At 43.7% G+C, this 23985-nt stretch overlaps 1 protein-coding gene across 1 annotated transcript in view; it reads left to right on the forward strand.

Moving 5' to 3' along the window:
• The window catches only part of LOC135552981 (CD166 antigen homolog A-like), a 71163-nt gene that overhangs the window by 42422 nt on the left and 4756 nt on the right, over window positions 1–23985 (forward strand). The window contains exons 2-11 of the mRNA XM_064984982.1: window positions 15912–16018; window positions 18861–19062; window positions 19230–19294; window positions 19745–19832; window positions 20115–20273; window positions 21173–21297; window positions 21550–21682; window positions 22241–22353; window positions 22683–22809; window positions 23085–23206. Of these exons, the coding sequence (XP_064841054.1) occupies window positions 15912–16018; window positions 18861–19062; window positions 19230–19294; window positions 19745–19832; window positions 20115–20273; window positions 21173–21297; window positions 21550–21682; window positions 22241–22353; window positions 22683–22809; window positions 23085–23206 (1241 nt within the window). The remainder of the gene's footprint in view (window positions 1–15911; window positions 16019–18860; window positions 19063–19229; window positions 19295–19744; window positions 19833–20114; window positions 20274–21172; window positions 21298–21549; window positions 21683–22240; window positions 22354–22682; window positions 22810–23084; window positions 23207–23985) is intronic.

Consider the following 23985-nt stretch of genomic DNA (forward strand, 5'->3'; position numbering starts at 1 on the left):
CACACTCCATATTTTAAATTTAAGCATAGTAGTGGCAGCATCATGTTATACGTATGCTTGTAATCGTTAAGGACTGGGGAGTTTTTCAGGATAAAAAATAAACGTAATGGAGTTGAGCACAGCCTGATTCAGTCTGCTTTTCACCAGACACTGGGAGATTAATTCACCTTTGCTTACCATTTTCATTTTCAATACATTTGCAAAAATATCTAAAAAACATGTTTTCACTTTGTCATTATGGAGTGTTGTGTGCAGATGGTTGAGAAAATGTTTATAATTCATCAATTTTGAATTAAGGCTGTAACACAGCTAAATGTGGATCAAGTATAGGGGAATGTATACTTTCAGAAGGTACTCAGAAGGTACTCTAGGTGCCAATGATTTGTTTAGCATAGCTATGTCAAATTAATAGAATGATTCGAATTAACGACTGGGTCAAAACATGACAAAATAACTAGCAACTTTTTGGTAGTTGTTGGAAGGATTGGACCAAGGTGCAGCGTGGAAGGCGTTCATCATATTTATTAATGTGAACCAGCAACAAAACAAATAAAGAGTAACAAAACGTCAAGCTTTGTAGGGCTCAAAAGAAACAATACCAAATCAAGAACCCACAAACAACAAGTGGGAAAAGGCTGCCTAAATATGATCCCCAATCAGAGACAACGAATGACAGCTGCCTCTGATTGGGAACCATACTAGGCCAACCTAGAAACGAAAAAACTAGAATTTCCACCCTAGTCACACCTTGACCTAACCAAATAGAGAAGTAAATAGATCTCTAAGGACAGGGTGTGACAGTACCCCCCCCCCCTCCCCCCAAAGGTGCGGACTCCGGCCGCATACCTGACTCTATAGGGCACATATGTCAGAGTCAAGGCCCGCGGGCCACATCCGGCCCGCGAGAAGGTTTTTTACGGCCCCTGGGATGATCTTGATTTATTATTAGAACCGGCCCGCAGACCGCAGCAAGCCGGCAGCCCGCAGATCTTTTACACGCACCAATACTACATTTCCCACAATGCAACGGTGACGCACCGAGCAGTAGGCTGCTTCATTTCAATATTTATTGGCACAGCAGTCGTCAGCATCACAGTAAAATTAACTTTCAGATACCCATCAAAAATGGCAAAACGGAAGGTGGACACTGAGAACCGGGGGTTTCAAACAAGGTGGGAGTCGGAGTATATGTTCACGGAGGTAGCTGGAAAACCTGTGTGTCTTCTGTGTGGAGAAAGTGTGGCGGTACTGAAAGAGTATAATCTGAGACGACATTATGAAACGAAACACGCGGACAAAAACATGAATATGGACATGGAACAAAGGCTACAAAAGGCAGAGGAATTAAAACGAGGCCTCAAATCTCGACAGGCTCTGTTCAAAAAAGCCAAATCACAAGGCCAGGCTGCTGTCAAGGCCAGTTTTATTTTGGCAGAAGAGATCGCTAAATCAGCCCGGCCATTTACGGAGGGGATTTCATCAAAAACTGCATGATTAAAGTTTGTGACGAAGTTTGCCCAGAAAAAAGGCAACTCTTTTTAAATGTGAGTCTGAGCAGAAACACCATTGCCGAGAGAGTAGACCAGTTGTCCATCAATCTAAAAGAGCAGCTTGTGAAAAAGGGAAAAGATTTCATTGCATATTCCTTGGCTGTGGATGAGAGCACCGACATTTCTGACATTGCCCAGTTGTCAATTTTCATCCGCGGAGTGGACTCCAGCCTAAGCGTGACAGAGGAGTTTTTGGCTTTACGTCCTATGCATGGCACAACTACGGGGCATGATTTGTATGAAGAGGTGTCAAGATGTGTAAATGAGATGGAGCTGCCTTGGGAAAAACTCGTGGGTTTGACAACCGACGGAGCACCTGCGATGTGTGGACACAGGAGCGGACTGGTGGCGAAGATACGGGAAAAGATGCAAGAGGAAAACGCGACAGGTGAGCTGACAGCTTATCATTGTATCATACACCAGGAAGCGTTGTGCGGTAAAGCCTTGAAAATGGAGCATGTAATGAGCATCATCACGCGCACAGTTAACTTTATCAGAGCCAAAGGTTTGAATCACCGCCAGTTCAAGGCATTTCTGACGGAGTTAGAAACGGAGCATGGTGATTTGCCTTATCACACAGAGGTGCGATGGCTAAGCCAGGGAAAGGTGCTTCAAAGATGTTTCGAGCTTCGTGAGGAGATTTGTCTGTTCTTGGACAGCAAAGGGAAAGACACAACACAACTCCGAGACGAAATGTTTCTGTGTGAAATGGCTTTTCTGTGTGACATTACGAGTCATCTGAATGCAATGAACTTGCAGCTGCAGGGTCGGGATCATGTCATCTCTGATATGTACAGTACAGTGAAGGCATTTAAAACCAAACTGACTCTGTGGGAGACGCAGATGCGGAAAGAAAATTTGAGCCACTTTCCCAGCTGCCAGACCATGAAAGAGAAGCTCTCTACCAGTGCGTTCCCGAGCGCACAGTTGGCTGATAAAATAGGTATGCTTGCCGCTGACTTTCGACGCCGATTTGCTGACTTTGAAGCACAAAAAAGCAGGTTGGAACTGCTCGGTAACCCATTTGCTGTTGACGTGGAAAGCTCACCACCAAACCTCCAAATGGAGTTGATTGACCTCCAATGCAATGATGCACTGAGGGCAAAATATGCGGCAGTGGGTGCTGCGGAGTTCGCCCGTTTCCTCCCCGACACAATGCCCCAGCTGCGCATCCAGGCTGCTCAAACGTTGTCTATGTTTGGCAGCACATACCTGTGTGAACAACTTTTTTTCTTTGATGAACCTGAACAAAACATCACACAGAAGTCGACTTACTGCTGAACACCTCCACTCAATTCTGAGGATTTCCTCAGCTCAGAGCCTTACCCCGAACATTGATGAACTTGTGGAAAAGATGGGACACCACCAAGTATCACCCTCAACCTCAAACAAGTGAACATTACTGTGCAATCACATATTTAGAGTTTTTACTCAGTTCAAGTTTAAAAGTTAAAGTTTAATATTTGTTTTCACTGCATGTTACTTCTCCTTAAACAAAGTGTTGTTTTTGATTAATAGATTTTTGCACTTTATTTTATTGTATTTCAATCCAATTATATTTTAAAAATATTTCAGTTGAGTGGATGATAGAAAATTGCTATTATTGTTTTTTTCTTTGAAGTAAATTTAGCCCACTTTTGCTAAAATAGAAAATATAGGCTACTGATGGTGCCTTGAATACCGGTTTCTTTCATTTAATGTTCATGTTATGGGGATTTTTATATAAAGGAAATTTGTCTTTTGTGTCTGTTGAAAATTAAAGATTACTGACAGAGCCATAAGAAAATATTGCTTTATTTATCTGATCATATTGGAATATATTTGTTAGGTTTTCAGTAGGTTCAATTAGGTTCACTAGACTATATGCGTCATTTAAAAAATTTTCAATGAACATTCGAACAGTCCGGCCCTCGGCTTGTAGCTAAATTTTTTATTTGGCCCTCCGTCCATTTGACTTTGACACCCCTGCTATAGGGGAAGGTTCCGGGTGGGCATCCAGCCTTGGTGGCGGCTACAGTGCGGGACGTCGCCCCCGCGCCGCTCGTGGATCTGTCCGGTTTTGGTGACGCCTCTGGTGCGGGGATCGTTGCCGGAAGCGCCGGACCGTGGATCGGCGTCGAAGGTTCCGAACCGTGGATCATCGCCGGGACTCTGGATCGTGGAACGTCGCCGGAGGAACCGGACCATGGATCGTCGCCGGAGGAACCGGACCATGGATCGTCGCCGGAGGAACCGGACCGTGGATCGTCGCCGGAGGAACCGGACCATAGCTCGTTGCCAGAAGCTCCGGACCGTGGATCGTCGCCAGAGGAACCGGACCGTAGATTGTCGCCGGAAGATCCGGACCGTGGATCATCACCGGAGGAACTGGACCGTAGATCGTCGCCGGGATCTCCAGACCGTAGATCGTCGCCAGAGGCTCCGGACTGGGAACCGTTGCTGGAGGCTCTGGACTATGAACCATCGCTGGAGGCTCCAGACTACGAACCTTCACTGGAGGCTTCGGGCCATGGATCATCACTGGAGGCTCCGGGCCATGGATCATCACTGGAGGTCTGGAGCGTAGAGCTGACAAAATGTGTCCTGGACAAATGACCACCTTTCGCATGGCAAGTGCGGGGAGCGAGCACAGGATGCACTGGACTGTGAAGGCGCACTGTAGGGCTCAAAAGCAACAATACCAAATCAAGATCCCACAATCAACAGGTGGGAAAAGGCTGCCTAAATATGATCCCCAATCAGAGACAACAAATGACAGCTGCTTCTGATTGGAAACCATACTAGGCCAACCTAGAAACGAAAAAACTAGAATGCACACCCTAGTCACACCCTGACCTAACCAAATAGAGAAATAAAAGGAACTCTAAGGTCAGGGCGTGACAGAACTTCAGAATTTTTTTATGAAAAAAAGTATAATATTTGTATTAATATGTTGGCAAGCATTTTATAAAGGCGATAAGGCCCTCAAACCCGGCGACGATCGTGTGATAACTCCCTACTAAGGGCTGTTCTTAGGCCTGAGGTGATAATCCTTATTTGGCTTATTTCTTAACCTCTTGAAACTCTGGGGGCGCAATTTCATTTTTGGATGAAAAACGTTCCCGTTTTAATCAAGATATTTTGTCACAAAAAGATGCTCGACTATGCATATAATTGATAGCTTTGGAAAGAAAACACTCTGAATTTTCCAGAACTGCAAAGATATTGTCTGTGGGTGCCCTAGAACGGGAGCTACAGGCAAAACCAAGGTGAAACGGCAACCAGGATATGTGCAGGATTTTTGAGGCTCTGTTTTCCATTGTCTCCTTATATGGCTGTGAATGCGAGAGGAATGAGCCTGCCCTATCTATCGTTTCCCCAAGGTGTCTGCAGCATTGTGACGTATTTGTAGGCATATCATTGGAAGACTGACCATAAGAGACTACATTTTCCAGGTGTCCGCCCGGTGTCCTCCGTCGAAATTGGTGCGTCATTTTCAGCTGCTGGTATTTTTCCATGCGATTCTGAGGGGAAAGCAGGCTTCCACAAACTGCATATCAATGAAGAGATATGTGAAAAAACACCTTGAGGATTGATTCTAAACAACGTTTGCCATGTTTCGGTCGATATTATGGAGTTAATTCGGAAAAAGTTTGACGTTTTGGTGACTGAATTTTCGGTTCGTTTCGGTAGCCAAATGTGATGTACAAAATGGAGCGATTTCTCCTACACAAAGATTCTTTCAGGAAAAACTGAACATTTGCTATGTAACTGAGAGTCTCCTCATTGAAAACATCCGAAGCTCTTCAAAGGTAAATGATTTTATTTATTTGGTTATCTGTTTTTTGTGAAAATGTTGCGTGCTAAATGCTACGCAAAATGCTAAGCTAGCTTGCAATACTCTTACACAAATGATTGATTTGCTATGGTTCAAAAGCATATTTTGAAAATCTGAGATGACAGTGTTGTTAAGAAAAGGCTAAGCTTGAGAGCAGGCGCATTATTTTCATTTTATTTAGGATTTTCAGAAATCGTTAACGTTGCGTTATGCTAATGAGCCTGAGGCTTTATTCACGATCCCGGATCCGGGATGGGGAGTATCAAGAGGTTTTTAAGTAGTTATACACACCGTTCTACTAGGAATGTTCTTTGTTTTTATACAGTGGCTTGCGAAAGTATTCACCCCTTGGCATTTTTACCCCTTACAACCTGGAATTAAAAATGGATTTTTGGGGTCTGTAACATTTGATTTACACAACATGCCTACCACTTTGAAGATGCCAAATATTTTTTCTCGTGAAACAAACAAGAAATAAGACAAAAAAAACAGAAAACTTGAGCATGCATAACTATTCACCCCCCAAATGCAATACTTTGTAGAGCCACCTTTTGCAGCAATTATAGCTGCACATCTCTTGGGGTATGTTTCTATAAGCTTGGCACATCTAGCCACTGGGATTTTTGCCCGTTCTTCAATGCAAAACTGCTCCAACGCCTTCAAGTTGAATGGGTTCTGCTGGTGTACAGCAATCTTTAAGTCATACCACAAATTCTTAATTGGATTGAGGTCTGGGCTTTGACTAGGCCATTCCAACACATTTAAATGTTTCCCCTTAAACCATTCGAGTGGTGCTTTATCAGTATGCTTAGGGTCATTGTCCTGCTGGAAGGTGAACCTTAATCCCAGGCTCAAATCTCTGGAAGACTGAAACAGGTTTTCCTCAAGAATTTCCCTGTATTTAACACCATCCATCATTCCTTAATTTCTGACCAGTTTTCCAGTCCCTGCCGATGAAAACATCCCCATAGTATGATGCTTCCATCACCATGCTTCACTGTTGTGATGGTGTTCTCGGGGTGATGAGAGGTGTTGGGTTTGCGCCAGACATAGCGTGTTCTTTGATGGACAAAAAGCTACATTTTAGTCTCATCTGACCAGAGTACCTTCTTCCATATGTTTGGGGAGTCTCCCACATGCCTTTTGGTGAACACCAAACATGTTTGCTTATTTTTTTCTTTAAGCAATGGCTTTTTTTCTGTCCACTCTTCTGTAAAGCCCAGCTCTGTGGAGTGTACGACTTAAAGTGGTCCTATGGACAGATACTCCAATCTCCGCTGTGGAACTTTGCAGCTCCTTCAGGGTTATCTTTGGTCTATTTGTTGCCTTTCTGATTAATGCCCTCCTTGCCTGGTCCGTGAGTTTTGGTGAGTTTTGGCCCTCTCTTCGACAGGTTTGTTTTGGTGCCATATTCTTTCCATTTTTAATAATGGATTTTATGGTGCTCCATGGGATGTTCAAAGTTTTGAATATTTTTTATAACCCAACCCTGATCTGTACTTCTCCACAACTTTGTCCCTGACCTTTTTGGAGAGCTTCTTGGGTCTTCATAGTGCCGCTTGCTTGGTGGTGCCCCTTGCTTAGTGGCGTTGCAGACTCTGGGGCCTTTCAGAACAGGTATATATATATATACTGAGATCATGTGACACTTAGATTGCACACAGGTGGACTTTATTTAACCAATTATGTGACTTCTGAAGATAATTGGTTGCACCAGATCTTATTTAGGGGCTTCATAGCAAAGGGGGTGAATACATATGCACCTACCACTTTTCAGTTTAATTTTTTTTTAAAGTTATCTTTTAAATTTCACTTCACCATTTTATACTATCTTGTGTATGTCCATTACATGAAATCCAAATAAAAATTAATTTCAATTACAGGTTGTAATGAAACAAAATAGGAAAAACGCAAAGGGGGGTGAATACTTTTGTAAGGCACTGTAGCTTACAGTTTATTCACTGTTAGTCAGCACCTCTACACTAAATACTTTTTGGTGTGCGCCAGCTTATGCTTTTTATTAGACTATTTTTGATACTAAACTTTAAATGGAGTGCACACATCATTTGTAATTAAAAACAGAGTGGGTTGTTAAGGCTAGTAATTTAAATGGCTGATTATTCAGTTCATGGTTACCCTTGCGTCATGTTGATGGTCACCTGCTCCTGTTGCTGAGGATAACCTTATCTTAACAGGCAGCAGGAGCTTTATCCTCTGCAATTGTGTAATTTAGCACATTGCGATTCGTTCCCATTGTGGTCCATTGCACTCTGGACAGTCTTTTTTTCCATCCAAAATCATTTTAAGTTCTCCAAGAGGGTGAACACAGCTTTATTTGACTATTAAAAAATAACAATTTGAATATGGAATACAAGGAGTAGCTAATATCCAATGGAAATAGGATAACTTGACAACTGCTGTGTTCGAGATTATACTGTATGGTTTTGTGTTCTTGGGGGTGTAAGGTTTAGAACTTGGATTTCAGACTTTTGGTTAAACATTTATATTGAATAATGTTGTGTTCTTTTGTAAATCCTTGTAACTCCTTTTGTCACTGTCCAGTATTTGCACGTATACCAGGTTCTATTCCTGTGTTCAGTTTGATGTGTAACAGAAGGGGTATTGAGTGTTGAAAATCCCACGTTGAGCTATTAGATCTGATGTGCACATACAATACAGGCTGCAGGATGCCACTGGTCACTCTGGACAGATCTGTGTGGAAGCGATGGGAACCATGGTAAAAGCATTTACTCTCATTCCAAAGGGATTCAAATTCAATGGGGCATGGGAAACAAAGGAAAACACTTCCAATGGTTGCTTACTGTTTGCTAACAGGAATCAGTGTTTTTCTTTGGAGAAAAATAAATACTAAATTGATGTGGCATGTGCAAGCAGCAGTGCTTGACTTGGACCGGAATTGTCCGGAGCGCTGTACCGCCACTTCAACATTTTGGGAAATTGCATACCACCTCTATAAACCTTTTTAACGTTTTTTCCTGGAACCCCAGAGATCTTCCGGTGCGTTTGTAAACAACAGCTGTTCCGTCATAGCTGAAAATAGCTAGTTGGCTAAGCTAACTTGGTCTAGTTGTTTTCTCAAGGTCAGTGTTTTTTTACCATAGCATTCGCGGGTGGGATGGTCCTTACATTTCCCAAAGAAGCCTCGCAGTAGACTGCATTACCTGCATGGATAGTAACATTAGTAGCAGCAGGAGGTGGCAGAGCCAGGATAATGTGTAGCACACGGGTAGTTTTTTTTATCAAGTTCTCTTCCTCTATTCTAGGTAGTATCAGGTAGCTAGATAAATATAAAAGAATATACAGACATCCAATATTAGTTTATTTAATGACACAAAGGTTAGCTTGATCTGCTAAAAATGACAATGAACAAGTTTTCAGTCCCAAAGAAAGAGCTATGACAATATAAAAATACAATTTCAACGAAATATCAAATGGGGCAAAAAAGTATTTAGTCAGTCACCAATTGTGCAAGTTCTCCCACTTAAAAAGATGAGAGAGGCCTGTAATTACTTATTATATTTATTTTCCACCATAATTTGCAAATAAATTCATTAAAAATCCTACAATGTGATTTTCTGGATTTTCTTTTTCTCATTTTGTCTGTCATAGTTGAAGTGTACCTATGATGAAAATTACAGGCCTCTCTCATCTTTTTAAGTGAAAGAACTTGCACAATTGGTGGCTGACTACATACTTTAATGCTGCAGGAACCCAGCACCTTTCCTCAAGATCGTACCCCTCGCACTCCACGAGGTACTGAAGGCCCCTCGCCCGACGCCTCAAATCCAGTATGGAGCGAACGGAGTACGCCGGGGCCCCCTCGATGTCCAGAGGGGGCGGAGGAAACTCCCGCATCTCAGACTCCTGGAGCGGGCCAGCCACCACCGGCCTGAGGAGAGACACATGGAACGAGGGGTTAATACGGTAATCGGGGGGAAGCTGTAACCTATAACAAACCCTGTTCACTCTCCTCAGGACTTTAAATGGCCCCACAAACCGCGGACCCAGCTTCCGGCAGGGCAGGCGGAGGGGCAGGTTTTGGGTCGAGAGCCAGACCCGGTCCCCCGGTGTGCCTCACTGCAGTGGCGGTCTGCGTTCTCTTTTTGGAGCAGCACGGCCCGCTGAAGGTGAACACGGACAGCTTCCCATGTCTCCTCCGCTCACCTGAACCAGTCGTCCACCGCAGGAGCCTCGGTCTGACTCTGATGCCAAGGCGCCAGAACCGGCTGGTACTCCAGTATGCACTGGAAGGGAGAGAGGTTAGTGGAGAAGTGGCGAAGCGAATTCTGTGCAATCTCGGCCCAGGGCATGAACACCGCCCACTCCCCCGGCCTGTCCTGGCAATAGGACTGCAGAAACCTGCCCACATCCTGGTTTACTTTCTCCACCTGCCCACTTCTCTCGGGGTGAAACCCTGAAGTAAGGCTGATCGAGACCCTAGATGTTCCATGAATGTCTTCCAGACCCTAGACGTAAATTGGGGACTTCGATCAGACACTATATCCTCAGGCAACCCGTAGTGCCGGAAGACGTGCGTAAACAAGGCCTCCACAGTCTGTAGGGCCGTAGGGAGACCGGGCAGAGGGAGGAGACGACAGGACTTTGAGAACCGATCCACAACGACCAGGATCGCGGTGTTACCCAGTGAGGGTTGGAGATCGGTTAGAAAATCTACCGACAGGTGTGACCAAGGCCATTGTGGAATGGGTAAGGGGTGTAGCTTCCCTCTGGACAGGTGCTTAGGAGCCTTACACTGGGCGCACACCGAGCAGGAGGAAACATAAACCCTCACGTCCTTAGCCAAGGTAGGCCACCATTACCTCCCGCTCAAACAGCGCACTGTCCGACCGATCCCAGGCTGACCAGACGAGGGTGACGTGTGGGCGCAATAGATCGACCGGTCACGAACAGCAGACGGGACGTACAGACGCCCAGCGGAACACTGGATGGAAGTGGGCTCTACACGTAACGTCTGCTCAATGTCCGTGTCCAGCTCCCACACTACCGGCGCCACCAGGCAGGAGGCGGGGAGTATGGGAGTGGGATCTATGGCCTGCTCCTCTGTGTTGTACAGTCGGGACAATGTGTCTGCCTTCACGTTCTGGGAGCCTGGTCTGTAGGAAACGGTAAACACAAAACGGGTGAAAAACATGGTCCACCTTGCCTGAGGAGGTTTCAATCTCCTCGCTGCCCGGATGTACTCCAGATTGTGGTGGTCAGTCCAGATGAGAAAAGGGTGTTTAGCCCCCTCAAGTCAATGTCTCCATGCCTTCAAAGCCTTGATGACAGCCAACAGCTCCCAGTCCCCCACATCATAGTTACGCTCCGCTGGAATGAGCTTCTTTGAGAAGAAAGCACATCGGCTGAGTTTTGGTGGCATACCCGAGCGCTGAGAGAGCACAGCTCCTATCCCAGCCTTGGACGCGTCCACCTCCACTATGAACGCCAAAGAGGGATCTGGATGGGCCAGCACGGGTGCCGAGGTAAACAGAGCTATCAGGTGACGAAAAGCTCTGTCCGCCTCAGCCGACCACTGCAAAAGCACCGGGCCCCCCTTCAGCAGTGAGGTAATGGGAGCCGCTACCTGACCAAACCCCGGATAAACCTCCGGTAGTAGTTGACAAACCCTAAGAACCGCTGCACCTCCTTTACCGTGGTGGAAGTCGGCCAATTACGCACGGCTGAAATGCGTTCACTCTCCATCTCCACCCATGGTGGAAATGCGATACCCTAGGAAGGAGACGGACTGCTGGAAGAACAGGCACTTCTCAGCCTTGACGTACAGGTCATGCTCCAACAGTCGACCAAGCACCCTGCGCACCAGGGACACATGCTCGGCTCGTGTAGGGGAGTATATCCGAATGTCATCAATATACACTGTAGCGGGCCAGTATACAATAAATGCTGGTGGAGGTGCTGGGAGGTGCTGCGCTGTCTCTCCCAGCGGTCCATTGTCTGGACAATGCGGTCCATGGCGGTGGCAAGATGGTGGAGCATTGCTGCGTGCTCCCGGAAGCGCTCCTCCACCCCTATACCCGGGGTACCTGCTCCAGCTGACTCCATAAGTGTGGTCCGGAATTCTGTAAGGGGTGTGTACTGGCGGCAGAGAAGTCAGGTGCAGAAGGGTTAGGGTTAACCGTTAACAGTACAATAATCAATGGGTAAAACCCACAATAACCAATTCCGGACAAGGACATGGGGGGGAACAGAGGGTTAAATACACAACATGTAATGATGTAATTGAAACCAGGTGTGTGGGAAGACAAGACAAAACAAATGGAAAATGAAAGGTGAATCGGCGATGGCTAGAAGACCGGTGATGTCGACCGCCGAACGTCGCCTGAACAAGGAGAGGGACCGACCTCGGAGGAAGGCGTGACAACTAACCATTTACATAGGTGTTCTTTGTATGATATGAAATAAAGTGTTTAATTAAGCATTGTGTATTTTTGGTTATTGAACATTCCCTGTTTGTCTGTTTTATTTGTTTGTCACTCACTCTCATTTTGTCTGACGATACTGCACAGATTTGTCCTTAATCATTGGTGTGGGTGTAACAATCTGTGAATGGCTGACCTAGGATGCAACCCCTGTACACAACAGCATTTCATACCCACAAAGCAGCATCCATTATTACCAAAACTATGATCTTGGTTGAGCTAAGATAACCATACTTTAGGTCTGGGCAGGTGAGATCACCACACGATGGCTTCTAGGGTTTTCTTACTTTGTCTTCCCTTGATTACTCGCATCCTATCTCCTCACCTTTATTGTATTGCAACTGTATTGTCCCTCCCCTCTCACCTTCTTCTACAATGGGTTTTTAGAAGGGGATGAGGAAAGGAGCCGAAGAATAGCCTAATTGACCAACAATCTCTCCCAAAACATGAATATTTGAACCTTATAACGCAAATGTCTAGTTAGATACCTTGCTTTGAAGTAGCCTACTTTATATATTTGATCCCTGATTCGTTGAACGAGGGAATAATTTTAGAAAGACATAATGTTGCAATATTTTATATCAAGGGTGGGAACCATCCTCCAGGATAGCTACTGGGTATGCAGACGTTTGTTCAAGCCCTGGTATAACTACATTGTAGCCTAAACATCAGCTGCTCAACAGGACCTTGATCAGCAGACTTGGGCTGGATCAATAGCCAAGCCTGCACACCCAGGAGCTCTCCAGATGGAGGGTTGACCATATTTTGACAACATGTGACTAACAGTGCAGTTCTACTTTGTGGAGTGGTTAAGTGCCTTGATCAAGGGCACAAGGGCAGGAGATGGTAGGTCTACATGGGATCAGACACAGCAGCCTTCTAGTGTCAATAATGCTTACTTTTTAATGTAGATTATAATAATAGTCATGGAAAATGTGTAACAGTGAATAATCAGGTCTCTATAGCATTTAGTCATTTGTGAATTTTAGTGAACATAGTCTAATGGTCCGACTTGGAAAAATACAGCACTTCTTTCATCCCAAATCAAGCACTGGAATACAGTGTAGCTGTCACGGTCGTCATAAAGAGGAGACCAAGGCGCAGCGTGTTAAGCGAACATAACTCTTTAATAAAAGAGAGAACACTGAACAGAACTAAACAAACTGTGACGCAATATGGCTAGTGCAGCACAGGCAACTAAACATAGAATAACAACCCACAAAATAACCAAGGCATATGGCTACCTAAATATTGTTTCCGATCAGAGACAACGATAAACAGCTGCCTCTGATTGAGAACCAATCTAGGCAACCATAGACATATAAACACCTAGAAAAACCCCTAGACATACAAAAACCCCTAGATATACAAAAAACCCTAGACAATACAAAAACTAAACAAACCACCTTTGTCACACCCTGACCTAACCAAATAATAAAGAAAACAAAGATAACTAAGGTCAGGGCGTGACTGTATCGTCTGTAGAGATAGCATACTCTGCTGCTTTTGTTGGGGAGATCCCCTGATGCTGCAATGGAGGTGATTCATTTAATGTAAAATTGCTCAGGACAGTTGAGTACTTTGCTTATTGTTTACGTATGGGGTTAATGCTTTTTACCAGTAAATCTAGCAGATACAGTTTGTTAATTGCCGTCCTTTAGCCTCCAGTCTAGGTGTTTTATTAGTTCTATGGCTCTGCTATGTAATTTCCTTTCCTAACCACCCCCTAACCCCGACCTGAACTCTGAAAAGGCTGAAATGTGAGTGCTGTTGATGGCTAGCTGAGCAACACCTTGTAGTCAGTTGCTCCATGATGTCGTGTCTTTAAACTAATCATGTAAATTTAATTAACTAGGAAATCGGGGCACCACAGAAGATCTTCAGATTACAAAGTTATACTTTTCCAAATATAACTCTTCAGATATTTTAATATCTGATCAATTAGTCTTCTATTTCTGAATTATTCTTTACCTCACGTCACTCATTTGTAAATTGTTGGTTATCTGCACAAACTCCGCCTTTACTAACAATCATCCCATACACCAATTGGCTTAATCATTTATTTTACTAACTAACTAAATAATCACAGAAATGCATAATCAAACAAACAGTAGATATTGGTTACTAACAGATTCCCTAGTGGGATATAAGCCAATATGATGGCTTAGTGGACAAAGGGAAGTGGGTGTGGACTGAGAAAGTGCTGGAAAGACAAAATGGATTCATTACATAGTCGATAATTATCGACATTGAAATGCTAGTCATTCGCACATGAACGGCCGCTCATTCGAGGATAATTGCAAGTACATATTTACGGTGTATGTCACTGTTGTCTTCTCTATTGGAATCCGGTCCGTCTGCTGGAGAATTCATCCAAGTCTCTTTCTGTTTCCCTGAAGATCAAAGTATTTCATGGTTAGAATGGATACTTCAGAGTACCATTCAGAAATGTTCTCATAGAGTAGGTGTTTCGGCGGTTGTCGGTATTCTCGTCCCAGGTTTACATAATTTCTAGCTGCAGACTAGTAATAAGTATCTAAGATTTTCTCGTATTCTGTAGGTATCAATAGTCTCAGAGTTTAACCATTTCCAGATGTGTAGCCAATGTTCCACGTGGTATAGTTTTTTAGTTTTGGGTCTCAAACCTGTGTCACCTCAGCTTACACCGAGGTATGCATGGTCTTAACTATTCGCAATCACAGCTCTCACTGTGGGTTTGCTTAGTCTGAAGAGGATTTCCTCAGGAGGGGTTTTTATTCGTAACAAAAGAAAAGGTGGTTCCATGACGCCAGATCATGTCTGTGCTCACGGGGACGGGCCTATGACTTAGTTAAACTTTAAAGGGAATACAATTCTCTCACATAAAAGGTTTAACATCACATTATATCATTTCACAAATAGTTTCATATTTACTCATTCAGTTTATACAAGAATTAGATGCAAACACCGTAATTGAGAAACATTTTCACAAAAACCAGATAACCAAATAAATAAAATCATTTACCTTTGAAGAGCTTCGGATGTTTTCAATGAGGAGACTCTCAGTTACATAGCAAATGTTCAGTTTTTCCTGAAAGAATCTTTGTGTAGGAGAAATCGCTCCGTTTTGTACATCACATTTGGCTACCGAAACGAACCAAAAATTCAGTCACCAAAACGTCAAACTTTTTCCGAATTAACTCCATAATATCGACCGAAACATGGCAAACGTTGTTTAGAATCAATCCTCAAGGTGTTTTTTTCACATATCTCTTCATTGATATGCAGTTTTCTCTCTCTGTCATGCTGGACTTTGTCTACACAGCAACATATTGTACAGATTTGGGGTGGGAAAGGATGTGAAGTAAAGTGGCTGTAAATAAGCCATTTCAAATGTTGGCTACACTTCTGCATTTCGTTAATGTGCTACAAGGTCGACTGACACCTGTCAATTAACAACCTGATAGATATTTATGAAGATGAGTTGACATTCCCCACAACGGTCAGTAAGACCTGATTTCATTTGAAAGTCAATAGATCTCGGGCTGTGTTAAATATAATTAGATTTTCCCACAGACAAGGCCTCCTGAGTGGCGCAGTGGTCAAAGGCACTGCCGGAAGGGATGTTCTTGTCCAATCGTGCACTAGCAACTTCTGTGGCAGGCTGGGCGCAATGCATGCTGACATGGTTGCCAGGTGTATGGTGTTTCCTCTGGCACAATGATGTTAAGCGGGCATTGTGTCAAGAATCATTTTTGTATATATTTTTTTACTTTTACCCCTTTTTCATGGTACCCAATTGGCAGTTACAGTCTTGTCTCATCGCTGCAACTCCCATACGGACTCGGGAGTGGCGAAGGTCGGGAGCAGTGCGGCTTGGCTGGGTTGTGTTTCGGAGGACGCACTGCTCTCGACCTTTGCCTCTCCCGAGTCATACGGGAGTTGCAGCGATGAGACAAGACTGTAACTGCCAATTGGATACCACGAAAAAGGTAAAGGTTTAAAAATATATATATAAAAATATATTTTCCTGACTGAGTAAATGACCAGTAAATTCCTTTTCCTGACTGAGTAAATGACCATGTGTTTTTCTCTCTCTCTCAGTGAGCGCTATGGATACTGTTATCGGCCTGTATGGAGAGACCGTTGAGGTGCCATGCAACAATGGAGCCCCCAAACCAAAGGACCTGTTCATAACAAAATGGAAATACGTACGTAGTTGATATACACTGAGTATACAAACATTAGGAACACCTTCCTAATATTGAGTTTCCCCCTCTTGCCCTCAGACCAGCCTCAATTCATCAGGGCATGGACACTGCAAGGTATCCCACAGGGATGCTGGCCATTGTTTACTCCAATGCTTCCCACAGTCGTATCAGGTTGGCTGGATATCCTTTGGGTGGTGGACCATTCTTGATACACAATCCATCCACCTGACAGGCATGGCATATCAATAAACTTATTAACCTCTCTAGGGTATGTGGGACGCTAACATCCCACTTGACCAACATTCGGTGAAAGTGCAGGGCGCCAAATTCAAATGACAGAGATCTCATAATTAAAATTCCTCAAACATACATGTATTAAACACCATTTTAAAGATAAACTTGTTGTTAATCCCACCACAGTGTCCGATTTCAAAAATGCTTTACGACAAAAGCATACCATGCGATTATGTTAGGTCTGCACCTCGACACAAAAAACACAGCCATTTTTCCAGCCAAAGAGGGGAATCACAAAAAGCTGAAATAGAAATCAAATTAATCACTAACCTTTGATGATCTTCATCAGATGGCACTCATAGGACTTAATGTTACACAATACATGTATGTTTTGTTCAATAAAGTTCATATTCATATCCAAAAATCTCTGTTTACGTTGGCGCGTTGTTATGTTTTGCCTCTAAAACATCCGGTGACAAATCATCCGGTGAAAGTGCAGAGAGCTACGTCAATTTACAGAAATACTCATCATAAATGTTGATGAAAATACAACTGTTATACATGGAATTAAATATATACTTCTCCTTAATGTGTCAGATTTCAAAAAAGCTTTATGGAAATAGCGCACCATGGAATAATCTGAGTACAGCGGACCAAAACAAGCAATACAGATACCCGCCATGTTATGGAGTCAAAAAAAGTCAGAATTAGCATTATAATTATTCACTTATCTTTGATGATCTTAATCAGAATGCACTCCCAGGAATCCCAGTTCCACAATAAATGTTAGTTTTGTTCGATAAAGTCCATAATTTATGTTCATAATTTATGTTCAGTAATCCAAATGCGCAGGCACTAGGTCCAGACAAAGTAAAAAAAAGTTATATTACAGTTCGTAGAAACATGTCAAACGATGTATATAATCACTCTTTAGGATGTTTTTATCATAAATCTTCAATAATGTTTCAACCGGAGAATTCCTTTGTCTTTCGAAATGAAAGGGAACGGAGCTAACTCTCACGGGCTCCCGCCTGACTGAGCACGTGGCTTTCTGGAAGACCCATGACTCAATCAGCTCTCATTCTATCCCACTTCCCAGTAGAAGCCTGAAACAAGGTTCTAAAGACTGTTGACATCTAGTGGAAGCCTTGAGAAGTGCAATATGACCCCACAGAAACTGTATATTGGATAGGCTAAGACTTGAAAACCTACAAACCTCAGATTTCCCACTTCCTGGTTGGATTTTTTCTCAGGTTTTTGCTTGCCATATGAGTTCTGCTTTACTCACAGACAAACTTCTGTGTTTTCTATCCAAATCTACTAATAATATGCATATCCTAGCATCTGGGCCTGAGTAGCAGGCAGTTTACTCTGGGCACGCTTTTCATCCGGATGTGAAAATACCGCCCCCTACCACAAAAAAGTTAAACTGCATGATCATTACACAGGTGAATCTTGTGCTGGGGACAATAAAAGGCCACTCCAAAATGTGGAGTTTTGTCACACAACACAATGCCACAGATGTCTCATGTTTTGTGGGACTGTGCAATTGGCATGCTGACTGCAGGAATGTCCACCAGAGCTTTTTTCCAGAGAATTTAATGTTAAGCCGCCTCCAACGTCATTTTAGAAATTTTTTAGAGACAGTGTGTCCAACTGGCCTCACATCTGCAGACCACGTGTATGGCGTTGTGTGGGCGAGCGGTTTGCTGATGTCAACGTTGTGAACAGAGTGCCCCATGGTGGCGGTGGGGTTATGGTATGGGCAGGCATAAGCTATGGACAGCAAACACAATTGCATTTTATCAATTGCAATTTGAATGCACTGAGATACCGTGACAAGATCCTGAGGCCCATTGTCATGCCATTCATCTGCCGCCATCACCTCATGTTTCAGCATGATGTCGCAAGGATCTGTACACAATTCCTGGAAGCTGAAAATGTCCGTTTTTCCATGGCCTGCATACTCACTAGACATGTCACCCATTGAGCATGTTTGGGATGCTCTGAATCGACGTGTACGACAGCATGTTCCAGTTCCTGCCAATATCCAGCAACTTTGCACAACCATTGACGAGGAGTGGGACAACATTCCACAGGCCACAATCAACAGCCTGATTAACTTTATATGAAGGAGATGTGTCGTGCTGCATGAGGGAAATGGTGGTCACACCAGATACTGACTGCTTTTCTGATCCACACCCCTACCTTTTATTTAAGGTATCTGTGACCAACAGATGCATATCTGTATTCCCAGTCATGTGAAATCCATAGATTAGGGCCTAATGAATTTATTGAAATTGACTGATTTCCTTATGAACTGTAACTCAGTAAAATCTTTGAAATTGTTGCATGTTATATTTATATTTTTGTTCAGTATATATGTATACACGTCCTCTTCAAGCTTTCAAACTTCCAGAGCAGCAACAGTGTAAAAATAATGATTAGATATTCTAAAATATCTATTAATAAGTCATAAACTAAGTCTATTTAGCTCCTTCACCATTAGTGGGTGAATGATATGTTCAATGGTTTCTATACCAAGTCCTACAGTAGTATAGCTCCGTTAGCTAGTTTTTTAATACCCAAACTGTTATTATATTTCCAGGACAATGGGGACCTGCTGACCCAGCTGAAAGACCAGGATGCCTCTGTCATAGCCACCGACCAGTACAAAGACCGTGTCAGCATGGCCGAAAACTCCAGCCTGCTGATTGCTGCAGCATCACTGAAGGATGAGAAGATTTTCACCTGCATGGTGGTGGCTGGGGCTGACATCTCAGAATACCCAGTCAAACTCCTTATCCATAGTGGGTACATAAGGGCAATATTGCAGCCATACAAATGCATGCTATGGAATGGGCCTTTGAGGTACAGGTCAGTGCTGTGCTGTGTGATATTATGATGGTTAGCCAGAGTGATAGTGAGTGCTTTCTGAGATGCCTACAGCTTGTTAATGTTATTAACTGTTCTACAGAGGCTCCAACCGGAGTGGAGATCACAGCCCTAGCCGCAGAGCTGGAGATTGGCAAACCAACCCAGGTAGGCTCATCATATGCTTTTGCTTATGCCTACATTATATTAAGCAGGAATATCAAGGGAAATTGTTCATTGGAGATGAAGTATCTTGAGGCAAACTAAAGAAGGATGGTGCGGCTGGAATGAAGAGTGCTTTGAAGTGATCCTGATGAATTAGTAAACAGCAGAATATCCCTCCTCCAATTAAAGCAACCATGGGATGGATCTAAGAGGAGGTTTAAAATGCTTTGGGCATTTAATGCCAAATGGGGGGGGTTCACAAATGCAGTAGATCCACCACAGATGAGAGTAAATTTGCACAGATATTTTATCAATTAAGCAACAAGAATATTGGAATTTTATTGAGCTACTTTTATAACGTAAGGATTTTCCAACCTTTCATATGACCTTGTGGATTGTTCTAAAATAAGATTTTTCCGCTTTTTTCCTCGCTGTGTTTTATCGTCTGCACAGCTAGGGCAGTGCAGCGCCCCTGATTCCAACCCAGCTGCCAACATCACATGGTTCAAGAACAAGAAACATCTGGTGGCGGATGGGAAAGGTACGTTATTGTTCTGATAGATTATTTACAAGTGGTAAACAACTGCAGGGGGCTGAAGATTGCACATTCACACATTTCACTTGTTTGGTGTGAGATTCCACAAGAACCGAGTAGTTAAATATCTCCTCTCGAGCTACATATTTTCTTAAATTCTCATAAATGTGTCTGTTTCTACAGGATCCAAAATGTCAGTAACTTGGTGATCATATTATTGTTTATCTGTGTGTCGATATGCTACTCTGTAACCATACCATTTCTAATCAGTATTGTTGTTCTTTTTAGGCATTATAATCAGTTCCAAAGTGAAGGTGGACGAAGTCACTGGCCTCACCACCACTTCCTCCACTCTTCAGTACACAGCTGAGAAGGGAGACACAGATGCTCTTTTCACCTGTGGGACCCTGAACGCATTGTCATCCCCAGTCTCCTTCACTGTCACCTGTAAGTAACCAGAGAGCCACCAAACTACTCCAACTACCCAAAATAGCCCAACTACCTAAACTGCTCCAACTAACTACCCAACTGCCCAAACTAACCTCAAACTCCCTCAACTACCCTTACTACCTAAACTACCCAAGATGCCCCAGCTACCTTAACTGCCTCAACTATCCTAACTGCCTGGAACTGCCCTAACCGACACAACTTCCCTAACTGCTGTCTGTCCTAGGAAGGCTATTGATCTGCTATCAGCCTCAGCAGCCAGCAGTCAGTGTATCGACAACCAGATTGATGGCTGTTTTATTTTCAAGTTATAGTCCGATCATTTGTGCCTCTATGGCTCTTTTCTTGCAGCCCAGACAGACAAGAATAATGATACAATAATGACACTAATTTAAAAATTATGTGTCCATGAGTCTGTTGTGGGAGTGATTCGGAGCGTAGCGTTCGAGGAATAGCATAGTCGATGTTATTCACTCTAAATGGCCCTTTAAATAGGACCTATCTGGGCTCGGCGGCTGTTTGAATCCTGTTTTTAAAGAAATGTTGGCAATTTGGCTGATCTGGAGCAGCATCATTGATATTTGAAAGGGGAATTTTGTCTAGAGCCTCGGGGTGTGGCTGCCGTTCGACCAGCTCTGCCGCTGCATTCAAAAGCAGCCATCGCCACAGGAACACACTCAGAAATGGAGTGTACAGCCCTGAGGACGTCACTAGTCTGCTTACTGGGATGGTCTTAGAAGCCCTGTCTGCCCAGGGTCACTGTGTTTCAGGTCTCAGCCTGATTGTGTCCTCCTCCTCTCCGGCTCCTGTTCTCACTCTCTGTCTCTCCTCTCCATCTCTGCTGTTCTCTTGCTCCTGTTCTCTCTCTCCTGGTCTTTCTATCTCTCCTCTCCCTACAGACCCCACAGAGAGGGTCAGTCTACATGTCATTTCTAAAGGGCCCCTTATGGAAGGAGACAACGTGACTCTGAAGTGCAAGGCCGACGGGAACCCACTTCCCACCAGCTTCAACTTCCACATTCAGGCAAGCTCTCAATGACATGACTCCACTATCCTCCCACACAACCAGAAACCCCACCTGGCATATGCCCTTAGTTCCTAATCTGACCCCTTTAATTACTTGCCTTCTACTGCCATTGTCCTCTTTAACCCAGTCAAACTCTACACCTGGTCAAACTCGACATGTCTTACAGAATCCACCCTGTCTGTGAAGCGCTACATTAACCTAGACTCAAGCCCATCTGAGAGTTTCAAAATGTATCTTTATGTTCCAAAGAGAAAGGTGGTGAAGGTGGAGAACTCTGACTCCTACACTGTGACTGATGTCACACGTGACAGCACAGGGGAATACAAGTGTTCTATCATTGACAATGCCAAGATGGAAGACTCCAAGAACATTACCATCAATTGTAAGTCACTCTTTATCTACAGATATCTTTATCAATGTTTTAAGCTAGCTAGCATTAGTTCTTCAATTAAGTTATGTATTATCTTCAACTGAAATACTGCCAGCAATTTATTTAACAATGCTAGGCCAGCATTGGATTCATGGGAAATACCAGCCATAATGATAGCCCATTTCCTGCTACTATGGATTGCGTTTGGAAGTGTGTGGGAAAATTACTTATCATCTAATTCATAATTCATTTTTTGTCCGTCAGTATAAAGTCATTAGTGATATTTTTCTCAAAGGGGAACATTGTCAGAGTATATTTCCGTTTGCAACCGCATCCCTCAGCAGGAAAGGACATATGGTTTGTTAGAGAGAATAGAAGCCAAGCATCTCGTCTCACGCTGTGAGGTGAAAATACTTGGAAAGCTCACGTCCTTTAATGCGTTAAATAAGCTGGATCAATGCGGACATGCTGAGTCTTCTATAGGGAGCTGATATGGTTTTCAACAGGAGTGCTGTGGCCCCTTCTCCTCGAGCTTACAGTGTGTCTTTCTCCTCCCTTCCTCCCTTTCAGACCTGGATATGAGTTTGAGCCCCTCTGAGAAGGTCATGAAGAGCGCCGGCGAAAGCTTGGCTCTGAACCTGCAGACCGATGCGTCTGGAGAACTCAGGGTGTCCTGGACTAAGGTAAGACTAAACAGTACCAAAGTTATTATAAGGCCTAGATTTATGTTTTTGGTTGAAAATGGGTGATAAAACCTTATCAAAGCAATAAGATGACTTCAGCGTGTTTTTCATCATTTAAATGAATGTGAAGGGCGCCTAGTGGTTATGAGCATTGGGCCAGTAACCAACAGATCGCTGGTTCAAATCCCCGAGCCGACTACATGAAAAATCTGTCGATGCGTCCTTGAACAAAGCACTTAACCCTAATTGCTCCTGTAAGTCACTCTGGATAAGAGCTTTTGCTAAATGACCAAAATGCAAATGTAATGGTTGATCTTATATCATTCCAGGACAATGGCAAGCTAGACAAAATGCCTAAGTTTGACAAGCTGACCTACTCTGATTCTGGAAAGTACGAGGTTGTGGTCACCATGGGCGCTCTCATCAAGAAAGCCTCTTTCGAGCTGGTCGTTGAAGGTAAAGACTTTGGGACATTTACTCAGTTAAGGCTTTTGTGCTGATACTGGTCACATTCAACACTGTTTTTCAAAGATAGATTTTTGTACCTGTTGCTAATGATAATGATGACCTTTATTCAAAGATCCTGATTCCCCAGTAGCTGTTTCACTTCAGGGAGAGGCTTTCTCCATATTTGTGTTGTCCATACATCATGTGGTGTTGTTGCATGGCATGGTGCAATCATTTTCTTATTCGTTTTGGTGTAGCTGAGGAGGTCATGCGTCTTCTTACAGGTATTCCAGTCATCCGGCGGTTGGCCAAGCAGCGTGGCGAGGACGGCCAGCACAAGGTACTGACCTGCGAGGCTGAGGGCTCCCCCAAACCCACTGTGGCCTGGAGCGTCAACGGCACCTCGGTATGAACAAACACAAACATCTTCACTAAGGTGCCAGGACACTCCACTGACACACTGGAGGTGCCATTAGACTTCACACTCACAGGGACACTCATTATACAGACCACACATACCTTATCTATCCTGGAATAGCAGTAAAGACTCATAAAATCATTAGTCTATCTGGAATTCTCTCAAAGCAACACCTTGTGCCATGCACCCATTTTTCTGCGGCGTGCCACCACATGAACGGAACGGAACACAGAAATCCTCGCCATCTTTCCGGGTGTGTTACTGCCGATATGAAAGCAGCTCCTGACCTTATAAAAACAGTCAATTTAAGCTTCCTTTTATTGGAATCTGTCAGGAAGCCAGGGAACTCTAAATCTGGGAGGTTTACATTCAATGAACCTTTGGATGTCTTTGTAGTGAATCAGTGCTTGTGGTATTTTACTGTCCACACTATTTCAGACAGACAAACTTCCCCCATAATGTCTTTCACTATGTTACTATTTGTGACTTCCTAAGTAACTTCTCTTCTTGAAACTTTTCAGACTGACACTTCCCAAACTGATGGACTCAGTGTTTTTGTAGATAGGTTTCCTTCTCTCAGATGCACACCACGTTTATTATGCATTGGTCTGTCATGAAGACAAAGGATTTTTGTTCTTGGCGTACCTGTGTGTGCACTGATAGCACAGCTACACAATGAGCCAGCGTGAGATTGTGTGTGCGTGTGTGCGTGTGTGTGTGTGTGTCCCATGACCACACACACACACCCATTGGGTCTGCATGATTAA

The sequence above is a fragment of the Oncorhynchus masou genome, chromosome 13, assembly GCF_036934945.1.
Source record: "Oncorhynchus masou masou isolate Uvic2021 chromosome 13, UVic_Omas_1.1, whole genome shotgun sequence".
Taxonomy (NCBI): Eukaryota; Metazoa; Chordata; class Actinopteri; order Salmoniformes; family Salmonidae; genus Oncorhynchus; species Oncorhynchus masou.